Raw genomic sequence first — 26,220 nt, 5'->3', positions numbered from 1 at the left:
TGTATTCACCGCCCGCAGGGCCGCCCCTGCACAGCACGCTCCATGGCTCAGGTGTCATTATACTCTGTGAAGGTAATGTATAGACCCGGCTCCTATTCTCCTCTCACTGTGGCTGCTATGAGGCAGAGAGCACATACTGTGTATTCACCGCCCGCAGGGCCGCCCCTGCACAGCACGCTCTATGGCTCAGGTGTCATTATACTCTGTGAAGGTAATGTACAGACCCGGCTCCTATTCTCCTCTCACTGTGGCTGCTATGGAGGCAGAGAGCACACACTGTGTATTCACCGCCCGCAGGGCCGCCCCTGCACAGCACGCTCCATGGCTCAGGTGTCATTATACTCTGTGAAGGTAATGTATAGACCCGGCTCCTATTCTCCTCTCACTGTGGCTGCTATGAGGCAGAGAGCACACACTGTGTATTCACCGCCCGCAGGGCCGCCCCTGCACAGCACGCTCTATGGCTCAGGTGTCATTATACTCTGTGAAGGTAATGTATAGACCCGGCTCCTATTCTCCTCTCACTGTGGCTGCTATGAGGCAGAGAGCACACACTGTGTATTCACCGCCCGCAGGGCCGCCCCTGCACAGCACGCTCTATGGCTCAGGTGTCATTATACTCTGTGAAGGTAATGTATAGACCCGGCTCCTATTCTCCTCTCACTGTGGCTGCTATGGAGGCAGAGAGCACACACTGTGTATTCACCGCCCGCAGGGCCGCCCCTGCACAGCACGCTCCATGGCTCAGGTGTCATTATACTCTGTGAAGGTAATGTATAGACCCGGCTCCTATTCTCCTCTCACTGTGGCTGCTATGAGGCAGAGAGCACATACTGTGTATTCACCGCCCGCAGGGCCGCCCCTGCACAGCACGCTCCATGGCTCAGGTGTCATTATACTCTGTGAAGGTAATGTATAGACCCGGCTCCTATTCTCCTCTCACTGTGGCTGCTATGGAGGCAGAGAGCACATACTGTGTATTCACCGCCCGCAGGGCCGCCCCTGCACAGCATGCTCTATGGCTCAGGTGTCATTATACTCTGTGAAGGTAATGTATAGACCCGGCTCCTATTCTCCTCTCACTGTGGCTGCTATGAGGCAGAGAGCACATACTGTGTATTCACCGCCCGCAGGGCCGCCCCTGCACAGCACGCTCCATGGCTCAGGTGTCATTATACTCTGTGAAGGTAATGTACAGACCCGGCTCCTATTCTCCTCTCACTGTGGCTGCTATGAGGCAGAGAGCACATACTGTGTATTCACCGCCCGCAGGGCCGCCCCTGCACAGCACGCTCTATGGCTCAGGTGTCATTATACTCTGTGAAGGTAATGTACAGACCCGGCTCCTATTCTCCTCTCACTGTGGCTGCTATGAGGCAGAGAGCACATACTGTGTATTCACCGCCCGCAGGGCCGCCCCTGCACAGCACGCTCTATGGCTCAGGTGTCATTATACTCTGTGAAGGTAATGTACAGACCCGGCTCCTATTCTCCTCTCACTGTGGCTGCTATGAGGCAGAGAGCACATACTGTGTATTCACCGCCCGCAGGGCCGCCCCTGCACAGCACGCTCCATGGCTCAGGTGTCATTATACTCTGTGAAGGTAATGTATAGACCCGGCTCCTATTCTCCTCTCACTGTGGCTGCTATGGAGGCAGAGAGCACATACTGTGTATTCACCGCCCGCAGGGCCGCCCCTGCACAGCATGCTCTATGGCTCAGGTGTCATTATACTCTGTGAAGGTAATGTATAGACCCGGCTCCTATTCTCCTCTCACTGTGGCTGCTATGAGGCAGAGAGCACATACTGTGTATTCACCGCCCGCAGGGCCGCCCCTGCACAGCACGCTCCATGGCTCAGGTGTCATTATACTCTGTGAAGGTAATGTACAGACCCGGCTCCTATTCTCCTCTCACTGTGGCTGCTATGAGGCAGAGAGCACATACTGTGTATTCACCGCCCGCAGGGCCGCCCCTGCACAGCACGCTCTATGGCTCAGGTGTCATTATACTCTGTGAAGGTAATGTATAGACCCGGCTCCTATTGTCCTCTCACTGTGGCTGCTTTGAGGCAGAGAGCACACACTGTATATTCACCGCCCGCAGGGCCGCCTCTGCACAGCACGCTCTATGGCTCAGGTGTCATTATACTCTGTGAAGGTAATGTATAGACCCGACTCCTATTCTCCTCTCACTGTGGCTGCTATGGAGGCAGAGAGCACACACTGTGTATTCACCGCCCGCAGGGCCGCCCCTGCACAGCACGCTCTATGGCTCAGGTGTCATTATACTCTGTGAAGGTAATGTATAGACCCGGCTCCTATTCTCCTCTCACTGTGGCTGCTATGAGGCAGAGAGCACATACTGTGTATTCACCGCCCGCAGGGCCGCCCCTGCACAGCACGCTCCATGGCTCAGGTGTCATTATACTCTGTGAAGGTAATGTATAGACCCGGCTCCTATTCTCCTCTCACTGTGGCTGCTATGAGGCAGAGAGCACATACTGTGTATTCACCGCCCGCAGGGCCGCCCCTGCACAGCACGCTCCATGGCTCAGGTGTCATTATACTCTGTGAAGGTAATGTATAGACCCGGCTCCTATTCTCCTCTCACTGTGGCTGCTATGGAGGCAGAGAGCACATACTGTGTATTCACCGCCCGCAGGGCCGCCCCTGCACAGCACGCTCTATGGCTCAGGTGTCATTATACTCTGTGAAGGTAATGTATAGACCCGGCTCCTATTCTCCTCTCACTGTGGCTGCTATGAGGCAGAGAGCACATACTGTGTATTCACCGCCCGCAGGGCCGCCCCTGCACAGCACGCTCCATGGCTCAGGTGTCATTATACTCTGTGAAGGTAATGTATAGACCCGGCTCCTATTCTCCTCTCACTGTGGCTGCTATGAGGCAGAGAGCACATACTGTGTATTCACCGCCCGCAGGGCCGCCCCTGCACAGCACGCTCCATGGCTCAGGTGTCATTATACTCTGTGAAGGTAATGTATAGACCCGGCTCCTATTCTCCTCTCACTGTGGCTGCTATGAGGCAGAGAGCACATACTGTGTATTCACCGCCCGCAGGGCCGCCCCTGCACAGCACGCTCCATGGCTCAGGTGTCATTATACTCTGTGAAGGTAATGTACAGACCCGGCTCCTATTCTCCTCTCACTGTGGCTGCTATGAGGCAGAGAGCACATACTGTGTATTCACCGCCCGCAGGGCCGCCCCTGCACAGCACGCTCTATGGCTCAGGTGTCATTATACTCTGTGAAGGTAATGTATAGACCCGGCTCCTATTCTCCTCTCACTGTGGCTGCTATGAGGCAGAGAGCACACACTGTGTATTCACCGCCCGCAGGGCCGCCCCTGCACAGCACGCTCTATGGCTCAGGTGTCATTATACTCTGTGAAGGTAATGTATAGACCCGGCTCCTATTCTCCTCTCACTGTGGCTGCTATGAGGCAGAGAGCACACACTGTGTATTCACCGCCCGCAGGGCCGCCCCTGCACAGCACGCTCTATGGCTCAGGTGTCATTATACTCTGTGAAGGTAATGTATAGACCCGGCTCCTATTCTCCTCTCACTGTGGCTGCTATGAGGCAGAGAGCACACACTGTGTATTCACCGCCCGCAGGGCCGCCCCTGCACAGCACGCTCTATGGCTCAGGTGTCATTATACTCTGTGAAGGTAATGTATAGACCCGGCTCCTATTCTCCTCTCACTGTGGCTGCTATGGAGGCAGAGAGCACACACTGTGTATTCACCGCCCGCAGGGCCGCCCCTGCACAGCACGCTCCATGGCTCAGGTGTCATTATACTCTGTGAAGGTAATGTATAGACCCGGCTCCTATTCTCCTCTCACTGTGGCTGCTATGAGGCAGAGAGCACATACTGTGTATTCACCGCCCGCAGGGCCGCCCCTGCACAGCACGCTCCATGGCTCAGGTGTCATTATACTCTGTGAAGGTAATGTATAGACCCGGCTCCTATTCTCCTCTCACTGTGGCTGCTATGGAGGCAGAGAGCACATACTGTGTATTCACCGCCCGCAGGGCCGCCCCTGCACAGCATGCTCTATGGCTCAGGTGTCATTATACTCTGTGAAGGTAATGTATAGACCCGGCTCCTATTCTCCTCTCACTGTGGCTGCTATGAGGCAGAGAGCACATACTGTGTATTCACCGCCCGCAGGGCCGCCCCTGCACAGCACGCTCCATGGCTCAGGTGTCATTATACTCTGTGAAGGTAATGTACAGACCCGGCTCCTATTCTCCTCTCACTGTGGCTGCTATGAGGCAGAGAGCACATACTGTGTATTCACCGCCCGCAGGGCCGCCCCTGCACAGCACGCTCTATGGCTCAGGTGTCATTATACTCTGTGAAGGTAATGTACAGACCCGGCTCCTATTCTCCTCTCACTGTGGCTGCTATGAGGCAGAGAGCACATACTGTGTATTCACCGCCCGCAGGGCCGCCCCTGCACAGCACGCTCTATGGCTCAGGTGTCATTATACTCTGTGAAGGTAATGTACAGACCCGGCTCCTATTCTCCTCTCACTGTGGCTGCTATGAGGCAGAGAGCACATACTGTGTATTCACCGCCCGCAGGGCCGCCCCTGCACAGCACGCTCCATGGCTCAGGTGTCATTATACTCTGTGAAGGTAATGTATAGACCCGGCTCCTATTCTCCTCTCACTGTGGCTGCTATGGAGGCAGAGAGCACATACTGTGTATTCACCGCCCGCAGGGCCGCCCCTGCACAGCATGCTCTATGGCTCAGGTGTCATTATACTCTGTGAAGGTAATGTATAGACCCGGCTCCTATTCTCCTCTCACTGTGGCTGCTATGAGGCAGAGAGCACATACTGTGTATTCACCGCCCGCAGGGCCGCCCCTGCACAGCACGCTCCATGGCTCAGGTGTCATTATACTCTGTGAAGGTAATGTACAGACCCGGCTCCTATTCTCCTCTCACTGTGGTTGCTATGAGGCAGAGAGCACATACTGTGTATTCACCGCCCGCAGGGCCGCCCCTGCACAGCACGCTCTATGGCTCAGGTGTCATTATACTCTGTGAAGGTAATGTATAGACCCGGCTCCTATTCTCCTCTCACTGTGGCTGCTATGAGGCAGAGAGCACACACTGTATATTCACCGCCCGCAGGGCCGCCTCTGCACAGCACGCTCTATGGCTCAGGTGTCATTATACTCTGTGAAGGTAATGTATAGACCCGACTCCTATTCTCCTCTCACTGTGGCTGCTATGGAGGCAGAGAGCACACACTGTGTATTCACCGCCCGCAGGGCCGCCCCTGCACAGCACGCTCTATGGCTCAGGTGTCATTATACTCTGTGAAGGTAATGTATAGACCCGGCTCCTATTCTCCTCTCACTGTGGCTGCTATGAGGCAGAGAGCACACACTGTATATTCACCGCCCGCAGGGCCGCCTCTGCACAGCACGCTCTATGGCTCAGGTGTCATTATACTCTGTGAAGGTAATGTATAGACCCGACTCCTATTCTCCTCTCACTGTGGCTGCTATGGAGGCAGAGAGCACACACTGTGTATTCACCGCCCGCAGGGCCGCCCCTGCACAGCACGCTCTATGGCTCAGGTGTCATTATACTCTGTGAAGGTAATGTATAGACCCGGCACCTATTCTCCTCTCACTGTGGCTGCTATGAGGCAGAGAGCACACACTGTATATTCACCGCCCGCAGGGCCGCCTCTGCACAGCACGCTCTATGGCTCAGGTGTCATTATACTCTGTGAAGGTAATGTATAGACCCGACTCCTATTCTCCTCTCACTGTGGCTGCTATGAGGCAGAGAGCACATACTGTGTATTCACCGCCCGCAGGGCCGCCCCTGCACAGCACGCTCCATGGCTCAGGTGTCATTATACTCTGTGAAGGTAATGTATAGACCCGGCTCCTATTCTCCTCTCACTGTGGCTGCTATGGAGGCAGAGAGCACATACTGTGTATTCACCGCCCGCAGGGCCGCCCCTGCACAGCATGCTCTATGGCTCAGGTGTCATTATACTCTGTGAAGGTAATGTATAGACCCGGCTCCTATTCTCCTCTCACTGTGGCTGCTATGAGGCAGAGAGCACATACTGTGTATTCACCGCCCGCAGGGCCGCCCCTGCACAGCACGCTCCATGGCTCAGGTGTCATTATACTCTGTGAAGGTAATGTACAGACCCGGCTCCTATTCTCCTCTCACTGTGGCTGCTATGAGGCAGAGAGCACATACTGTGTATTCACCGCCCGCAGGGCCGCCCCTGCACAGCACGCTCTATGGCTCAGGTGTCATTATACTCTGTGAAGGTAATGTATAGACCCGGCTCCTATTGTCCTCTCACTGTGGCTGCTATGAGGCAGAGAGCACACACTGTATATTCACCGCCCGCAGGGCCGCCTCTGCACAGCACGCTCTATGGCTCAGGTGTCATTATACTCTGTGAAGGTAATGTATAGACCCGACTCCTATTCTCCTCTCACTGTGGCTGCTATGGAGGCAGAGAGCACACACTGTGTATTCACCGCCCGCAGGGCCGCCCCTGCACAGCACGCTCTATGGCTCAGGTGTCATTATACTCTGTGAAGGTAATGTATAGACCCGGCTCCTATTCTCCTCTCACTGTGGCTGCTATGAGGCAGAGAGCACACACTGTATAATCACCGCCCGCAGGGCCGCCTCTGCACAGCACGCTCTATGGCTCAGGTGTCATTATACTCTGTGAAGGTAATGTATAGACCCGACTCCTATTCTCCTCTCACTGTGGCTGCTATGGAGGCAGAGAGCACACACTGTGTATTCACCGCCCGCAGGGCCGCCCCTGCACAGCACGCTCTATGGCTCAGGTGTCATTATACTCTGTGAAGGTAATGTATAGACCCGGCTCCTATTCTCCTCTCACTGTGGCTGCTATGAGGCAGAGAGCACACACTGTATATTCACCGCCCGCAGGGCCGCCTCTGCACAGCACGCTCTATGGCTCAGGTGTCATTATACTCTGTGAAGGTAATGTATAGACCCGACTCCTATTCTCCTCTCACTGTGGCTGCTATGGAGGCAGAGAGCACACACTGTGTATTCACCGCCCGCAGGGCCGCCCCTGCACAGCACGCTCCATGGCTCAGGTGTCATTATACTCTGTGAAAATAATGTATAGACCCGGCTCCTATTCTCCTCTCACTGTGGCTGCTATGAGGCAGAGAGCACATACTGTGTATTCACCGCCCGCAGGGCCGCCCCTGCACAGCACGCTCCATGGCTCAGGTGTCATTATACTCTGTGAAGGTAATGTACAGACCCGGCTCCTATTCTCCTCTCACTGTGGCTGCTATGAGGCAGAGAGCACATACTGTGTATTCACCGCCCGCAGGGCCGCCCCTGCTCAGCACGCTCTATGGCTCAGGTGTCATTATACTCTGTGAAGGTAATGTACAGACCCGGCTCCTATTCTCCTCTCACTGTGGCTGCTATGAGGCAGAGAGCACATACTGTGTATTCACCGCCCGCAGGGCCGCCTCTGCACAGCACGCTCCATGGCTCAGGTGTCATTATACTCTGTGAAGGTAATGTATAGACCCGGCTCCTATTCTCCTCTCACTGTGGCTGCTATGAGGCAGAGAGCACATACTGTGTATTCACCGCCCGCAGGGCCGCCCCTGCACAGCACGCTCCATGGCTCAGGTGTCATTATACTCTGTGAAGGTAATGTATAGACCCGGCTCCTATTCTCCTCTCACTGTGGCTGCTATGAGGCAGAGAGCACATACTGTGTATTCACCGCCCGCAGGGCCGCCCCTGCACAGCATGCTCTATGGCTCAGGTGTCATTATACTCTGTGAAGGTAATGTATAGACCCGGCTCCTATTCTCCTCTCACTGTGGCTGCTATGAGGCAGAGAGCACATACTGTGTATTCACCGCCCGCAGGGCCGCCCCTGCACAGCACGCTCTATGGCTCAGGTGTCATTATACTCTGTGAAGGTAATGTATAGACCCGGCTCCTATTCTCCTCTCACTGTGGCTGCTATGAGGCAGAGAGCACATACTGTGTATTCCCCGCCCGCAGGGCCGCCCCTGCACAGCACGCTCTATGGCTCAGGTGTCATTATACTCTGTGAAGGTAATGTATAGACCCGGCTCCTATTCTCCTCTCACTGTGGCTGCTATGAGGCAGAGAGCACATACTGTGTATTCACCGCCCGCAGGGCCGCCCCTGCACAGCACGCTCCATGGCTCAGGTGTCATTATACTCTGTGAAGGTAATGTATAGACCCGGCTCCTATTCTCCTCTCACTGTGGCTGCTATGGAGGCAGAGAGCACACACTGTGTATTCACCGCCCGCAGGGCCGCCCCTGCACAGCATGCTCTATGGCTCAGGTGTCATTATACTCTGTGAAGGTAATGTATAGACCCGGCTCCTATTCTCCTCTCACTGTGGCTGCTATGAGGCAGAGAGCACATACTGTGTATTCACCGCCCGCAGGGCCGCCCCTGCACAGCATGCTCTATGGCTCAGGTGTCATTATACTCTGTGAAGGTAATGTATAGACCCGGCTCCTATTCTCCTCTCACTGTGGCTGCTATGAGGCAGAGAGCACATACTGTGTATTCACCGCCCGCAGGGCCGCCCCTGCACAGCACGCTCCATGGCTCAGGTGTCATTATACTCTGTGAAGGTAATGTATAGACCCGGCTCCTATTCTCCTCTCACTGTGGCTGCTATGGAGGCAGAGAGCACATACTGTGTATTCACCGCCCGCAGGGCCGCCCCTGCACAGCATGCTCTATGGCTCAGGTGTCATACTCTGTGAAGGTAATGTATAGACCCGGCTCCTATTCTCCTCTCACTGTGGCTGCTATGAGGCAGAGAGCACATACTGTGTATTCACCGCCCGCAGGGCCGCCCCTGCACAGCACGCTCCATGGCTCAGGTGTCATTATACTCTGTGAAGGTAATGTACAGACCCGGCTCCTATTCTCCTCTCACTGTGGCTGCTATGAGGCAGAGAGCACATACTGTGTATTCACCGCCCGCAGGGCCGCCCCTGCACAGCACGCTCTATGGCTCAGGTGTCATTATACTCTGTGAAGGTAATGTACAGACCCGGCTCCTATTCTCCTCTCACTGTGGCTGCTATGAGGCAGAGAGCACATACTGTGTATTCACCGCCCGCAGGGCCGCCTCTGCACAGCACGCTCCATGGCTCAGGTGTCATTATACTCTGTGAAGGTAATGTATAGACCCGGCTCCTATTCTCCTCTCACTGTGGCTGCTATGAGGCAGAGAGCACATACTGTGTATTCACCGCCCGCAGGGCCGCCCCTGCACAGCACGCTCTATGGCTCAGGTGTCATTATACTCTGTGAAGGTAATGTATAGACCCGGCTCCTATTCTCCTCTCACTGTGGCTGCTATGGAGGCAGAGAGCACACACTGTGTATTCACCGCCCGCAGGGCCGCCCCTGCACAGCACGCTCCATGGCTCAGGTGTCATTATACTCTGTGAAGGTAATGTATAGACCCGGCTCCTATTCTCCTCTCACTGTGGCTGCTATGAGGCAGAGAGCACATACTGTGTATTCCCCGCCCGCAGGGCCGCCCCTGCACAGCACGCTCCATGGCTCAGGTGTCATTATACTCTGTGAAGGTAATGTACAGACCCGGCTCCTATTCTCCTCTCACTGTGGCTGCTATGAGGCAGAGAGCACATACTGTGTATTCACCGCCCGCAGGGCCGCCCCTGCACAGCACGCTCTATGGCTCAGGTGTCATTATACTCTGTGAAGGTAATGTATAGACCCGGCTCCTATTCTCCTCTCACTGTGGCTGCTATGAGGCAGAGAGCACATACTGTGTATTCACCGCCCGCAGGGCCGCCCCTGCACAGCACGCTCCATGGCTCAGGTGTCATTATACTCTGTGAAGGTAATGTATAGACCCGGCTCCTATTCTCCTCTCACTGTGGCTGCTATGAGGCAGAGAGCACATACTGTGTATTCACCGCCCGCAGGGCCGCCCCTGCACAGCACGCTCTATGGCTCAGGTGTCATTATACTCTGTGAAGGTAATGTATAGACCCGGCTCCTATTCTCCTCTCACTGTGGCTGCTATGAGGCAAAGAGCACACACTGTGTATTCACCGCCCGCAGGGCCGCCCCTGCACAGCACGCTCTATGGCTCAGGTGTCATTATACTCTGTGAAGGTAATGTATAGACCCGGCTCCTATTCTCCTCTCACTGTGGCTGCTATGGAGGCAGAGAGCACACACTGTGTATTCACCGCCCGCAGGGCCGCCCCTGCACAGCACGCTCCATGGCTCAGGTGTCATTATACTCTGTGAAGGTAATGTATAGACCCGGCTCCTATTCTCCTCTCACTGTGGCTGCTATGAGGCAGAGAGCACATACTGTGTATTCACCGCCCGCAGGGCCGCCCCTGCACAGCACGCTCTATGGCTCAGGTGTCATTATACTCTGTGAAGGTAATGTACAGACCCGGCTCCTATTCTCCTCTCACTGTGGCTGCTATGAGGCAGAGAGCACATACTGTGTATTCACCGCCCGCAGGGCCGCCCCTGCACAGCACGCTCTATGGCTCAGGTGTCATTATACTCTGTGAAGGTAATGTATAGACCCGGCTCCTATTCTCCTCTCACTGTGGCTGCTATGGAGGCAGAGAGCACACACTGTGTATTCACCGCCCGCAGGGCCGCCCCTGCACAGCACGCTCCATGGCTCAGGTGTCATTATACTCTGTGAAGGTAATGTACAGACCCGGCTCCTATTCTCCTCTCACTGTGGCTGCTATGAGGCAGAGAGCACATACTGTGTATTCACCGCTCGCAGGGCCGCCCCTGCACAGCACGCTCCATGGCTCAGGTGTCATTATACTCTGTGAAGGTAATGTATAGACCCGGCTCCTATTCTCCTCTCACTGTGGCTGCTATGAGGCAGAGAGCACATACTGTGTATTCACCGCCCGCAGGGCCGCCCCTGCACAGCACGCTCCATGGCTCAGGTGTCATTATACTCTGTGAAGGTAATGTATAGACCTGGCTCCTATTCTCCTCTCACTGTGGCTGCTATGAGGCAGAGAGCACATACTGTGTATTCACCGCCCGCAGGGCCGCCCCTGCACAGCACGCTCTATGGCTCAGGTGTCATTATACTCTGTGAAGGTAATGTATAGACCCGGCTCCTATTCTCCTCTCACTGTGGCTGCTATGGAGGCAGAGAGCACACACTGTGTATTCACCGCCCGCAGGGCCGCCCCTGCACAGCACGCTCCATGGCTCAGGTGTCATTATACTCTGTGAAGGTAATGTATAGACCCGGCTCCTATTCTCCTCTCACTGTGGCTGCTATGAGGCAGAGAGCACATACTGTGTATTCCCCGCCCGCAGGGCCGCCCCTGCACAGCACGCTCTATGGCTCAGGTGTCATTATACTCTGTGAAGGTAATGTACAGACCCGGCTCCTATTCTCCTCTCACTGTGGCTGCTATGAGGCAGAGAGCACATACTGTGTATTCACCGCCCGCAGGGCCGCCCCTGCACAGCACGCTCTATGGCTCAGGTGTCATTATACTCTGTGAAGGTAATGTATAGACCCGGCTCCTATTCTCCTCTCACTGTGGCTGCTATGAGGCAGAGAGCACATACTGTGTATTCACCGCCCGCAGGGCCGCCCCTGCACAGCACGCTCTATGGCTCAGGTGTCATTATACTCTGTGAAGGTAATGTATAGACCCGGCTCCTATTCTCCTCTCACTGTGGCTCCTATGAGGCAGAGAGCACACACTGTGTATTCACCGCCCGCAGGGCCGCCCCTGCACAGCACGCTCTATGGCTCAGGTGTCATTATACTCTGTGAAGGTAATGTATAGACCCGGCTCCTATTCTCCTCTCACTGTGGCTGCTATGGAGGCAGAGAGCACACACTGTGTATTCACCGCCCGCAGGGCCGCCCCTGCACAGCACGCTCCATGGCTCAGGTGTCATTATACTCTGTGAAGGTAATGTATAGACCCGGCTCCTATTCTCCTCTCACTGTGGCTGCTATGAGGCAGAGAGCACATACTGTGTATTCCCCGCCCGCAGGGCCGCCCCTGCACAGCACGCTCTATGGCTCAGGTGTCATTATACTCTGTGAAGGTAATGTACAGACCCGGCTCCTATTCTCCTCTCACTGTGGCTGCTATGAGGCAGAGAGCACATACTGTGTATTCACCGCCCGCAGGGCCGCCCCTGCACAGCACGCTCCATGGCTCAGGTGTCATTATACTCTGTGAAGGTAATGTATAGACCCGGCTCCTATTCTCCTCTCACTGTGGCTGCTATGAGGCAGAGAGCACATACTGTGTATTCACCGCCCGCAGGGCCGCCCCTGCACAGCACGCTCCATGGCTCAGGTGTCATTATACTCTGTGAAGGTAATGTATAGACCCGGCTCCTATTCTCCTCTCACTGTGGCTGCTATGAGGCAGAGAGCACATACTGTGTATTCACCGCCCGCAGGGCCGCCCCTGCACAGCACGCTCTATGGCTCAGGTGTCATTATACTCTGTGAAGGTAATGTATAGACCCGGCTCCTATTCTCCTCTCACTGTGGCTGCTATGAGGCAGAGAGCACACACTGTGTATTCACCGCCCGCAGGGCCGCCCCTGCACAGCACGCTCTATGGCTCAGGTGTCATTATACTCTGTGAAGGTAATGTATAGACCCGGCTCCTATTCTCCTCTCACTGTGGCTGCTATGGAGGCAGAGAGCACACACTGTGTATTCACCGCCCGCAGGGCCGCCCCTGCACAGCACGCTCCATGGCTCAGGTGTCATTATACTCTGTGAAGGTAATGTATAGACCCGGCTCCTATTCTCCTCTCACTGTGGCTGCTATGAGGCAGAGAGCACATACTGTGTATTCACCGCCCGCAGGGCCGCCCCTGCACAGCACGCTCTATGGCTCAGGTGTCATTATACTCTGTGAAGGTAATGTACAGACCCGGCTCCTATTCTCCTCTCACTGTGGCTGCTATGAGGCAGAGAGCACATACTGTGTATTCACCGCCCGCAGGGCCGCCTCTGCACAGCACGCTCCATGGCTCAGGTGTCATTATACTCTGTGAAGGTAATGTATAGACCCGGCTCCTATTCTCCTCTCACTGTGGCTGCTATGAGGCAGAGAGCACATACTGTGTATTCCCCGCCCGCAGGGCCGCCCCTGCACAGCACGCTCTATGGCTCAGGTGTCATTATACTCTATGTGAAAGTGAAGGTAATGTATAGACCATCTCCTATTCTCTCACTGTGGCTGCTAAGAGGCAGAGCACACTGTGGAAAGTTGAAACTCTGCTCCCCTCTACTCAAAGTCGGTAGAGCCCTACACAGGATATAGTGTACAAATCTAAGCAGTTGTTTCAACAGTTTAGTTACTTTTAGAATAAAGAATACTTGCACAAATACTCTCTTTCCTACCGTACCTGCTAGAATCCAGTTTATCTTGGCAGAAGCAGTGACATCCCATAATACACCACTTGAGCACTGAGTGGTGACACTGTGGGTGTGTCAACATGCTAAAAGGGCTGAATGAGCGCAGGAACTAACACCCTTGTGACTAGTCCCCGCGCTCATTAGCATATCATAAAGGATCTTTAGAAATACTTCTTCTAAAGATCTTTATCTATACTAGTGTATACAGGGACGGTTGAGCGGGGATTAGCAATAGGCACCCTGAACTGCCCGTGGTTCTGGGTGCATATTACACCTGACAGGTTCAAGACTTCTGATGACTTTAGTCATGTGACCAAAGGTCTCTTAATTGCAGGAGTCTAAGCCTTGTGCGCAAATTGCATTATTTTTTTTTATACATTTTTGCCACATTTGTTGGTGAAGTTTTGTGACAAAAACATATGTCTATCCTTATGCCAGCAGAGGCAATGAGAATTCTAACGTGCTGTTCACATGTTGCTGTTTTTTCCAATTACCTTTTTTCACCAGTTTTGGGTGAAGAAAAAAGACGCAGAATGTCAATTGTTGGTGATTTTTTGTGTGTCTTTTTTAAGTTTTTTTTTTTTTTTTTTTTTTTTTAGCCCTTCCAGCCATTGGTTTCACTAAAAAAACACAGCACAAAACACATGCGTTTTTTGGTGCGTTTTTCTGCCACAAGGTGCAGAAAGTATCTGCACGCAAAAAACTCAACGTGTGCACATACTCTAAAAGAACTCAACAGGAGACAGGCTGGTATGCAGGACTGGAATTAGGAGGATGGGAGAGTAAAATGGGCAATTTCACAGGGTTTCCTATCTCCTAGGGGCCCCAGGATTTATATCCTGATGACAATACTTCAGGACCTTTCTGACATCACATTGCTGGTTATAAATGACTTAGTGACCAAATGTAGAACTGGTGGAAGAAGGTTGAACTAGATCAGGGGTCTCAAACACGCGGCCCGCGGGCCGCATGCGGCCCGTCAGGCTTCTTCGTTCAGCCCCCAGGCCCTGTTCACTATCGCGGCAGGTGCAGGGGCCGCACTGTCTGCACTTTGTTAGATGAATGTTTTGCCGGCGCTGCGTTCTCAGAAGCAAGGACTGTGCGCGCGCAGCGCCGGCAAAACAACCATCTGATCTGACATAAATCGCTGCCAGTGGATGCGGCCCCTGCACCAGCCGCGATAGTCACCGGGGCACGGCCTGCAGACAGCAAGAAGCAGAGAGGAGGAGCCGAGGGAACGCGGGACAGGTGAGAAGAATGGTGGTTTTTTATTTTTTGTGTATGTGAAGGACGGCACATTAACCCCTTAGCGACCTATGACGTACTGGGTATGTCATGGCTCCCTGGCACTTAAGGATCCATGACATACCCAGTACGTCATGGCGAAATCGTGGCCCCGGTGGCTACGATCGCTGTTTGCATTGCAAATAGCAAATACCTTAGATTCGGGGAGGAGGGGACCTCAGGAGGGGTGGTGTCTCCTCCCCGGACCTAAGGAGGCGGTGATTGGCTGTGCGGCGTTCGTCAGCCAATCACAGCCACTGTAATGTTTCAGCCATTGAAAATGGCTGTAACATTGAAATCCAGCCCTGATCAGTGCAGCTGTAGCACCGATCATTGGCTGGAGCTGGCTGACCTCTGTTTCACCTGCCCCCAGCTCTGATTGGAGAGACCGGCGTTGTGACCGCTCTGTCCAATCACTGTGGATCTGGGGCCAGAGACTGCCCCCTCAGCTTCACTCAGGAATCTGTGGGTGGAAGCCAAGAGTGATCGGTAAAATATCACCTTTCACCCGCTGCCGCCACTGCCCCCACCCCCCCATTACTACAGGATGGGCACATGACCATAACATGGGGACAAGGTGGGCACATGACCATAACATGGGGACAAGGTGGGCACATGACCATAACATGGGGACAAGGTGGGCACATGACCATAGCATGGGGACAAGGTGGGCACATGACCATAGCATGGGGACAAGGTGGGCACATGACCATAGCATGGGGACAAGGTGGGCACATGACCATAGCATGGGGACAAGGTGGGCACATGACCATAGCATGGGGACAAGGTGGGCACATGACCATAGCATGGGGACAAGGTGGGCACATGACCATAGCATGGGGACAAGGTGGGCACATGACCATAGCATGGGGACAAGGTGGGCACATGACCATAGCATGGGGACAAGGTGGGCACATGACCATAGCATGGGGACAAGGTGGGCACATGACCATAGCATGGGGACAAGGTGGGCACATGACCATAGCATGGGGACAAGGTGGGCACATGACCATAGCATGGGGACAAGGTGGGCACATGACCATAGCATGGGGACAAGGTGGGCACATGACCATAGCATGGGGACAAGGTGGGCACATGACCATAGCATGGGGACAAGGTGGGCACATGACCATAGCATGGGGACAAGGTGGGCACATGACCATAGCATGGGGACAAGGTGGGCACATGACCATAGCATGGGGACAAGGTGGGCACATGACCATAGCATGGGGACAAGGTGGGCACATGACCATAGCATGGGGACAAGGTGGGCACATGACCATAGCATGGGGACAAGGTGGGCACATGACCATAGCATGGGGACAAGGTGGGCACATGACCATAGCATGGGGACAAGGTGGGCACATGACCATAGCATGGGGACAAGGTGGGCACATGACCATAGCATGGGGACAAGGTGGGCACATGACCATAGCATGGGGACAAGGTGGGCACATGACCATAGCATGGGGACAAGGTGGGCACATGACCATAGCATGGGGACAAGGTGGGCACATGACCATAGCATGGGGACAAGGTGGGCACATGACCATAGCATGGGGACAAGGTGGGCACATGACCATAGCATGGGGACAAGGTGGGCACATGACCATAGCATGGGGACAAGGTGGGCACATGACCATAGCATGGGGACAAGGTGGGCACATGACCATAGCATGGGGACAAGGTGGGCACATGACCATAGCATGGGGACAAGGTGGGCACATGACCATAGCATGGGGACAAGGTGGGCACATGACCATAGCATGGGGACAAGGTGGGCACATGACCATAGCATGGGGACAAGGTGGGCACATGACCATAGCATGGGGACAAGGTGGGCACATGACCATAGCATGGGGACAAGGTGGGCACATGACCATAGCATGGGGACAAGGTGGGCACATGACCATAGCATGGGGACAAGGTGGGCACATGACCATAGCATGGGGACAAGGTGGGCACATGACCATAGCATGGGGACAAGGTGGGCACATGACCATAGCATGGGGACAAGGTGGGCACATGACCATAGCATGGGGACAAGGTGGGCACATGACCATAGCATGGGGACAAGGTGGGCACATGACCATAGCATGGGGACAAGGTGGGCACATGACCATAGCATGGGGACAAGGTGGGCACATGACCATAGCATGGGGACAAGGTGGGCACATGACCATAGCATGGGGACAAGGTGGGCACATGACCATAGCATGGGGACAAGGTGGGCACATGACCATAGCATGGGGACAAGGTGGGCACATGACCATAGCATGGGGACAAGGTGGGCACATGACCATAGCATGGGGACAAGGTGGGCACATGACCATAGCATGGGGACAAGGTGGGCACATGACCATAGCATGGGGACAAGGTGGGCACATGACCATAGCATGGGGACAAGGTGGGCACATGACCATAGCATGGGGACAAGGTGGGCACATGACCATAGCATGGGGACAAGGTGGGCACATGACCATAGCATGGGGACAAGGTGGGCACATGACCATAGCATGGGGACAAGGTGGGCACATGACCATAGCATGGGGACAAGGTGGGCACATGACCATAGCATGGGGACAAGGTGGGCACATGACCATAGCATGGGGACAAGGTGGGCACATGACCATAGCATGGGGACAAGGTGGGCACATGACCATAGCATGGGGACAAGGTGGGCACATGACCATAGCATGGGGACAAGGTGGGCACATGACCATAGCATGGGGACAAGGTGGGCACATGACCATAGCATGGGGACAAGGTGGGCACATGACCATAGCATGGGGGACAAGGTGGGCACATGACCATAGCATGGGGACAAGGTGGGCACATGACCATAGCATGGGGACAAGGTGGGCACATGACCATAGCATGGGGACAAGGTGGGCACATGACCATAGCATGGGGACAAGGTGGGCACATGACCATAGCATGGGGACAAGGTGGGCACATGACCATAGCATGGGGACAAGGTGGGCACATGACCATAGCATGGGGACAAGGTGGGCACATGACCATAGCATGGGGACAAGGTGGGCACATGACCATAGCATGGGGACAAGGTGGGCACATGACCATAGCATGGGGACAAGGTGGGCACATGACCATAGCATGGGGACAAGGTGGGCACATGACCATAGCATGGGGACAAGGTGGGCACATGACCATAGCATGGGGACAAGGTGGGCACATGACCATAGCATGGGGACAAGGTGGGCACATGACCATAGCATGGGGACAAGGTGGGCACATGACCATAGCATGGGGACAAGGTGGGCACATGACCATAGCATGGGGACAAGGTGGGCACATGACCATAGCATGGGGACAAGGTGGGCACATGACCATAGCATGGGGACAAGGTGGGCACATGACCATAGCATGGGGACAAGGTGGGCACATGACCATAGCATGGGGACAAGGTGGGCACATGACCATAGCATGGGGACAAGGTGGGCACATGACCATAGCATGGGGACAAGGTGGGCACATGACCATAGCATGGGGACAAGGTGGGCACATGACCATAGCATGGGGACAAGGTGGGCACATGACCATAGCATGGGGACAAGGTGGGCACATGACCATAGCATGGGGACAAGGTGGGCACATGACCATAGCATGGGGACAAGGTGGGCACATGACCATAGCATGGGGACAAGGTGGGCACATGACCATAGCATGGGGACAAGGTGGGCACATGACCATAGGATGGGGGACAAGGTGGGCACATGACCATAGGATGGGGGACAAGGTGGGCACATGACTATAGGATGGGGGACAAGGTGGGCACATGACTATAGGATGGGGGACAAGGTGGGCACATGACTATAGGATGGGGGACAAGGTGGGCACATGACTATAGGATGGGGGACAAGGTGGGCACATGACTATAGGATGGGGGACAAGGTGGGCACATGACTATAGGATGGGGGACAAGGTGGGCACATGACTATAGGATGGGGGACAAGGTGGGCACATGACTATAGGATGGGGGACAAGGTGGGCACATGACTATAGGATGGGGGACAAGGTGGGCACATGACTATAGGATGGGGGACAAGGTGGGCACATGTCTATAGGATGGGGGACAAGGTGGGCACATGACTATAGAATAGGGACAAGGTGGGCACATGACTATAGAATAGGGACAAGGTGGGCACATGACTATAGAATAGGGACAAGGTGGGCACATGTCTATAGAATAGGGACAAGGTGGGCACATGTCTATAGGATGGGGACAAGGTGGGCACATTACTATAGAATAAGGACAAGGTGGGCACATTACTATAGAATAAGGACAAGGTGGGCACATTACTATAGAATAGGGACAAGGTGGGCACATGACTATAGGATGGGGACAAGGTGGGCACATGACTATAGGATGGGGACATTACTATAGAATAGGGACAAGGCTGGGGTCATTACTATAGGATGGGGACAAGGTGGGCACATGACTATAGGATGGGGACATTACTATAGAATAGGGACAAGGCTGGGGTCATTACTATAGGATGGGGACAAGGTGGGCACAGTACTATAGGATAGGGAACATCACTAAAAGATGTTGGCCAAAATTTCTATATAGTGATAATTGTAACACTATTCGTTACAAGAAAGGGATAAAATGTAAAAAAAAAAAAAAAAAAAACCAAAATAAGGCATGAATTTTTTTTTAACAAATTTTTTTTTTTTTAGATTTAACCAAAGAATGTGCACATTTGTTATAATATACAAGTGAAAAATGTTGAAAATCAGTCATCCAAAAGGTGTGTAAAAAAAATATATAATGTTACCAATAAAAATGTCACTTTGTCCTGCAAAGAATGCGGCCCCCCAAACTATTTTTTTTCCTCTGTGCGGCCCATGCACCCAGCCGAGTTTGAGACCCCTGAACTAGATGGACCTAGGTCTTTTTTCAACCTAAGTAACTATGTACAGTGTGTGTGTATATATATACATATATATATATACATATACATATACATACATATATATATATATATATATATATATAATTTATTTCAGGGAACACAGTATCAAGGAACATGCTAGGAATATACAGATGTTCTCTCTATTATAATCCTTATTTGTGTTTTGGGATTTTCACTGTTTAAGGCAAGGCCTGCATGCACATCATACAAATTATTTTTCCTGTCAAATTGACACACCCCATGAGAATCAAAGGGTTGGTCACACATCGTTTCGATCAGACATATATCATCTATGGCACAACTTTGTGGTACCCATCATAAAAAAATTACCTATCTTTTGAACTCAAAAAATAAATTTCTAAATAAGTCCAAAAAAGGTACTAAAAACTTAGAACCAAACCACAAAAAAAAAATGTACTTCGACAAAAATCAGTAAATATTTATAAAAAAAAAAAAAAAAAAAAAATCACGTTTATTGAATGAAAAGATAAAAAGCATATACTTCAAAAATAATTGACAACACGGGTAATTCAAAAAATGGTGGTCTGAGCATCACACCCCAAACTGATGATGTGAAATGATGTAGTATTTACATATATGTGGCAAACTGCACAAATATCACAAAAATCTAAAAGACGTACAAAAGTAGATATATACTGTATTTTTCGTTTTAGAAGATGCATCAGATTATAAGACGACCCCAAATTTGAAGGCGGAAATTAGGAAAAAAATTTTACTGTTTAAATTAGGGTCCATCTTATAATCCTAGTGCCTCTTATATTACCTCATCAGGGAGGAGCGGCGGTGGTAGTGCAGTAGCTTAGGACGGTCACAGGAGGCAGGGGAGGCGATGCTGCGGGCTCGTGTGGTGTCACGGCGGCGGGCACCACTGATCTGTTTGCGGGCTCGGAGGAGGGGGTGCCGCGGCTCAAGAGGGTCAGTGTGCGGCAGCGGAGGATCGGCGTGGTGGCAAGCGCCACTAATCTGTCAGCAGACTGCGGGCTCCATTGAATAGCCAGTGGTTGACGCAATGGACTTCAAGAAAATGGCCACGGAGGCAGCGCGTGCACAGATTGGCCTCTGCGGCCATTTTCTTAAAGTCCATCGCATCAACCGCCGGCGATTCAAGCAACACGCCAGCAGATCAATGGTGCCCGCCACCATACAAGCCCGCAGTATTGCCGACCCTCCGCTGCTGCACACTGAGCCTCTTGAGCTGCTCCTCTGCAATGACACACCCTCCAAACCCCCCATATCACTGACCCTGCGCCACCACTGCCTCCCCGGTAAGCCATATGCGGTTTGTAAGATGCACCCCCATTATTCCCCCAGGATGGTTTTTTTTTTTTTATTTTTGTGAAAGGGGGGGGGGGGGGGGGGGGAGAGTGCGTCTTACAAACCGTAAAATATCTGAATAGGAAACCATTTGCAGGTTCCAATCCGCCCATAAATTGCAAGGTTTTTTTGGGGGTTTTTTTTTTTAACCTAAACAGAGACATTAGTTTGGTAGAGACCAAACTAAAAAAAAAAAAAAGTAGGCCGACTTGCCATTGGCTGTTGGGCTCACATAAAACTTACCATTTCTGTGTGCCAAGTATCTCAATTTTTGCATGTTTCTCATAGCAGTATTGCATGTCTATATTCCCATATCTTAGCACTGCAGTGTGCAATTGTCTCCTTTTTGTTACTATGTTTCATATTCAGTTTGCACCTGTTCACATTAGGCTGCTTTCACACTACGTTTCTTTAACATGCGTCATGAACGTTTTTTTAACGCAAAAACGGATCCAGTGCATATAGCGTTTTTATTTCAATGTATTTGCAATGGACTCGCGTCAACATGCGTTCACATGCGTTTGCGTGCGTTACAGTGAGGATCCAGCGACTTGCAGTTTTCTAACTTTTTTCAAAAAACGCTGCTTGTAGCGTTTTTGAGCTGCTTCCAAATACCGTTTTTCACTGGATCCTGACTATACTGCAGGCAAATGCATGTGAACGCTGGCATGCTGATAGACAGGATCCTGTTTGCTCTACTGAGCATGCCCAGAAACCAGCCTGGCGTGATCAGTCTCTCTCTCGCCCTCCCTCTCTCTCTCCCCCGCCTGAGAACGGCGGACGCTCGTAACCAAGGTAAATATCGGGTAACCAAGCAAAACGCTTCGCTTAGTTACCCAATGTTTATCTTGGTTACGTGTGCAGGGAGCAGGCAGAATGGCTCCTAGCAGCTACGGACGCTCGTAACCAAGGTAAATATCGGGTATCCAAGCAAAGCACTTCGCTTAGTTACCCGATGTTTACCTTGGTTATTAGCGTCTGCAGCTGTCAGATGCCGGCTCCCAGTCTATCACGTTCAGTTCCCCTCACTCCCGATCACATGACTTCAATGCCCGCCCATAAACTTCAAGTGGCAGGATCCTGCAAAATAACACGTGTTTGCATGCGTTTTTCTTTGTAAAAACAGGATCCACTTTTACAGCAAAAAAAGTTCATGACGCATGTTAAAAAAAACGTAGTGTGAAAGCAGCCTTAGAAAGATAGGATGTGCCATCAGTCTTTTTCTTAGATGACAGGGTTATACCTTCTGATTGAGCACTCCTGCTCTTTAGCCTGAGGCAATTTTAATTCTCCATTTTCAGGTTCCTGTCTGCCCATAAATTGTTAGGGGTTTTTTTTAACCCAAAGAGAGGCACCAGTTTATGGGGGCCCAACAAGAAAAGAAGTTGCCTTGCCACTGGCTGTTGGGTTCGCATAAAATTGCCCATTTTTGTGTGCTAAGTATCTCAATTTTTACATGTTTTTTCATAGCAGTAATGCATGTCTATATTCCATCTGTCTTAGCACTACAGAATGCAACTGACTCCTCTTTGTTAATATTTGACTAAAGCTTTCAACAGCTAAGGTGGGAGCAGTTTTTGTTTTTCTTTTTTTTGTTCTTTTTACACACACACACACACACACACACACACACATTAGGAAGTCAATGGACTCATTTTAGTAGGGAACGTTTCAGATGTGACAGCGGTGTTGTACTGGATAAATGGTTACCTCCAATCCATCTTCTCAACTAAAAAGGCACAGATTAAGAAACCAGTTCTATTAAAGCCATGAGTACAGTGGACACCTAAGGGAAAAAGAAACAGCTATTAGGTGGAGTACCATGGACAAATCAAAATGCCAACTTTCTACCCAGAAAATTATAGATTTCTTGCATGTCAAAGGCAATTATAAGGTTAAAATACAAAACATTAATGTCCCAGTAACATCTTAAAAGAAGTTTTCCATTTCTTAGTTTCTCCAACTATCATCACTCCCCTTCTTGAGTCGGCAGTTTGCTCCAGGGATTGCTGACTAGCTGCAGCGATGCTGATGTAGATCGCACAAGCCACGGAGATCAGTGATTGACTGTAGCGGTCACATACACTGTAGTTGTGACATCAATACTGCAATCAGTAAACACTAGGAAGAAGCAATGGTAGGCTGGTGCAGCTGAAGGGGAGTAATGCTTACTTTATTATATTAATCAAAGGCCAGCCTATGGGCTGAAGAAGCTTAAAAATGGAGAAACCCTTTAAAAGGCATAACCAAAATATTAAGTTGTGCTCAAAAGTTTACATACCTGGGCAGATTTTTTGCTTTCTTGCCCTTTTTTTTTTTTCTTTTAGAGAATATGAATGATAACACAAAATGTTTTTTTCCCACTCATGGTTATTGGTTGGATGAAGCCATTTATTGTCAAACTACTGTGTTTTCTCTTTTTAAATCATAATGACAACCAAAAACATCCAAATGACCCTGATCAGAAGTTCACATACCCTGGTGATTTTGGCTTGATAACATGCACAGAAGTTGACACAAATGGATTTGAATGGCTAATAAAGGTAACATCCTCTCCTGTGACCTGTTTGCTTGTAATCAGTGTGTGCATAAAACCTGAGTGAGTTTCTGTGATCCAGACAGACTCTTGCACATTTCATTCAGCCACTGACATTTCTGGATTGTGAGTAATAGGGAAGGCAAAAGAATTGTCAATGGATCTACAGGAAAAGATAGTTGAACTGTATAAAACAGGAAAGGGATACAAAAAGATATCCAAGGAATTGATAATGACAGTCAACAGTGTTCAAACTGTGATTAACAAATAGAAAATCAGGGGCTCTGTAAAAAACAAACTACGATCAGGTAGACCAGTAAACATTTTGGCCACAACTGCCAGGAAAATTGTTCAGGATGCAAAGAAGAACCCCACAAATAACAACATTAGCTGAAATACTGGACTCACTGAAAACTAGCGGTGTGGCTGTTTCAAGATGCACAATAAGGAGGTAGTTTAAGAAAAATGGGCTGCATGGTTGAGTTGCCAGAAGAAAGCCATTAGTGCACAAATGCCACAAAGTATCTCGCCTACAATACGCCAAACAGCACAGAGACAAGCCTCCAAACTTCTGGAACAAGGTAATTTGGAGTGGTGAGACCAAATTCGAACCTTTTTGCCACAACCATAAACGTTACATTTGGAGAGGTGTCAACAATGCCTATGACAAAAGAAACACCATTCCTACTGTAAAGCATGGAGGTGGATTGCTGATGATGTGGGGATGTGTGAGCTACAAAAGGCACAGGAAACTTGGTCAGAGTTGAAGGAAAGATGAATAAGCACGTTATCAAATACTGGAGGCAAATTTGTACTCATTAGCCCGGAAGCTGCGCATGGAACATATTTGGACATTCCAACATAACAACGATCAAAAACATAAGACAAGTTGACCTGTCATTGGCTACAGCAGAACAAATTGAAGATTCTAGAGTGGCCAGCTCAGTCTCCTGACCTCAATATTATGCAGTTCATGCAAGAAAGCCTAGGAATTTACAGGAACTGGAGACTTTATGCCAAGAAGAATGGGCAGCTTTACCATCTGAGAAAATAAAGATCCTCATCCACAACTACCACAAAAGACTTCAAGCTGTCATTGATGTTAGAGGGGGCAATACATGGTATTAAGAACTGGGGTATGTGAACTTTTGATCAGGGTCATTTGGATGTTTTTAGTTGTCATTATGATTTAAAAATAGAAAACACAGTAGTTTCCACAAGAAATGGCTTCACCCAACCACTAACCACGAGTGGAAAAAAAGATTTTGTGTTCTCATTCATATCTGAAAAAGGCCAAAAAAGCAAAAAATCTGCCAGGGTATGTAAACTTTTGAGCATAACTAAGAGCATGTTTGAAACTCAAAACATCCCTGGATGAGTAGAAGTGGAAGTAGTAAAGGGACAGGGCAGATCCCACTGGATCTTGAGGACGGCAAGTGGAGCTGTGAAGATTAGGGGGTTTGCAGAGATCATCCTGTAGAAAAGCTGTAGGCAAGGCATGCAGGCAGCTCATAAAGGTGTCCTGCCATTCATTTAGATTTGGAGATATACAAATATTCAATAATGTAAAGTAATGGATTTTTTTCATGACTTGCAAAAGGGAGGCGTACAAAGACATGGGAATTAAAGGAGTCCATGTCCGCAGGAGTGTAGTTAGTGCCCCAAGATCTTAACCCCACACAATACAAACTCAAATGTAATTGGGTATAATGAAACATGGCAATGACAAAGGCATGGGCTAACGTAAGATGTTATACGCGGCTCTAAAATTCTAATATTCAGCAAACCTGGTAAGAATTACATTCTTTTTGCTTCTTTACACCAGGATAAAAGGGTTGAAACCCCAGCAAATGCATTGATAGGTACAGAACAACTTAATGAGGAATAAATTACCTGTTCCTTTTTCCCCAAGCTTACGACTTACATAAAGGTAGTTTAATAATTTTACATTACACCTAAAATGGGTGGATTGCACCATCTAGTGGCTGGACTGTGCATTACACGTGATGCATTTCATTGTTTTCCAGATTAATAAGGCAAGTAACATGAAAATCCTTGTTTATATCCAGAGGCTGAAAACCCGGGCAAACACAAAACAGCGGAGGATCTGCTCCAAGGTTACATCCAGCTAAGGCTGCTTTCACACATCCGGTTTTTCCTGTGCGGCACAATACAGCGCTTTGCAGAGAAACCGCAACCGTTTTTTTTTGCCGCCGGTTGCGGGTTTTTTTTTGCATAGACTTACATTAGTGCCGTATTGTGCCGCATGGGCTTGCGTTCAGTCCGTTTTTTGCCGCATGTGGCAGATTTAGCCAATGCGGCGGCCGGATGGAACGTTGCCTGGCACGGTTTTTGTTTGGCAAAAAAAACGCATCGCGCCGCATCCAGCGCAAATCGCAATGCATGCCTATGGACGCCGCATGCGGCGCCCTGTGGCAAACACCGCATCCGGCCGATCGCATGCGTTTTTTTCCACTGCGCATGCTCAGTAGCCTGCCACAAGCTGCAAAAACCGTACGGGGCGCATGTAAAAAACTTATGCAAAGGATGCGGTTTTGTGGCCGCATCCATTGCATAGGTTCTAGAGCCGGATTGGCCGGCTCTC

General features: G+C 51.0%; 1 protein-coding gene across 2 annotated transcripts in view; it reads right to left on the bottom strand.

Annotated features, from left to right (window-relative positions):
• RNGTT (RNA guanylyltransferase and 5'-phosphatase) overlaps positions 1 to 26,220 on the bottom strand; it is a 668,054-nt gene that overhangs the window by 596,912 nt on the left and 44,922 nt on the right. For both annotated transcript variants that reach the window (XM_075338411.1, XM_075338412.1), the window contains exon 5: positions 22,790 to 22,865. In XM_075338411.1, coding sequence (XP_075194526.1) covers positions 22,790 to 22,865 — 76 coding nt within the window. The remainder of the gene's footprint in view (positions 1 to 22,789; positions 22,866 to 26,220) is intronic.

Source organism: Anomaloglossus baeobatrachus, chromosome 3 (genome assembly GCF_048569485.1).
Source record: "Anomaloglossus baeobatrachus isolate aAnoBae1 chromosome 3, aAnoBae1.hap1, whole genome shotgun sequence".
Lineage (NCBI taxonomy): Eukaryota > Metazoa > Chordata > Amphibia > Anura > Aromobatidae > Anomaloglossus > Anomaloglossus baeobatrachus.
This window is presented reverse-complemented; position numbering and strand designations above follow the sequence as displayed.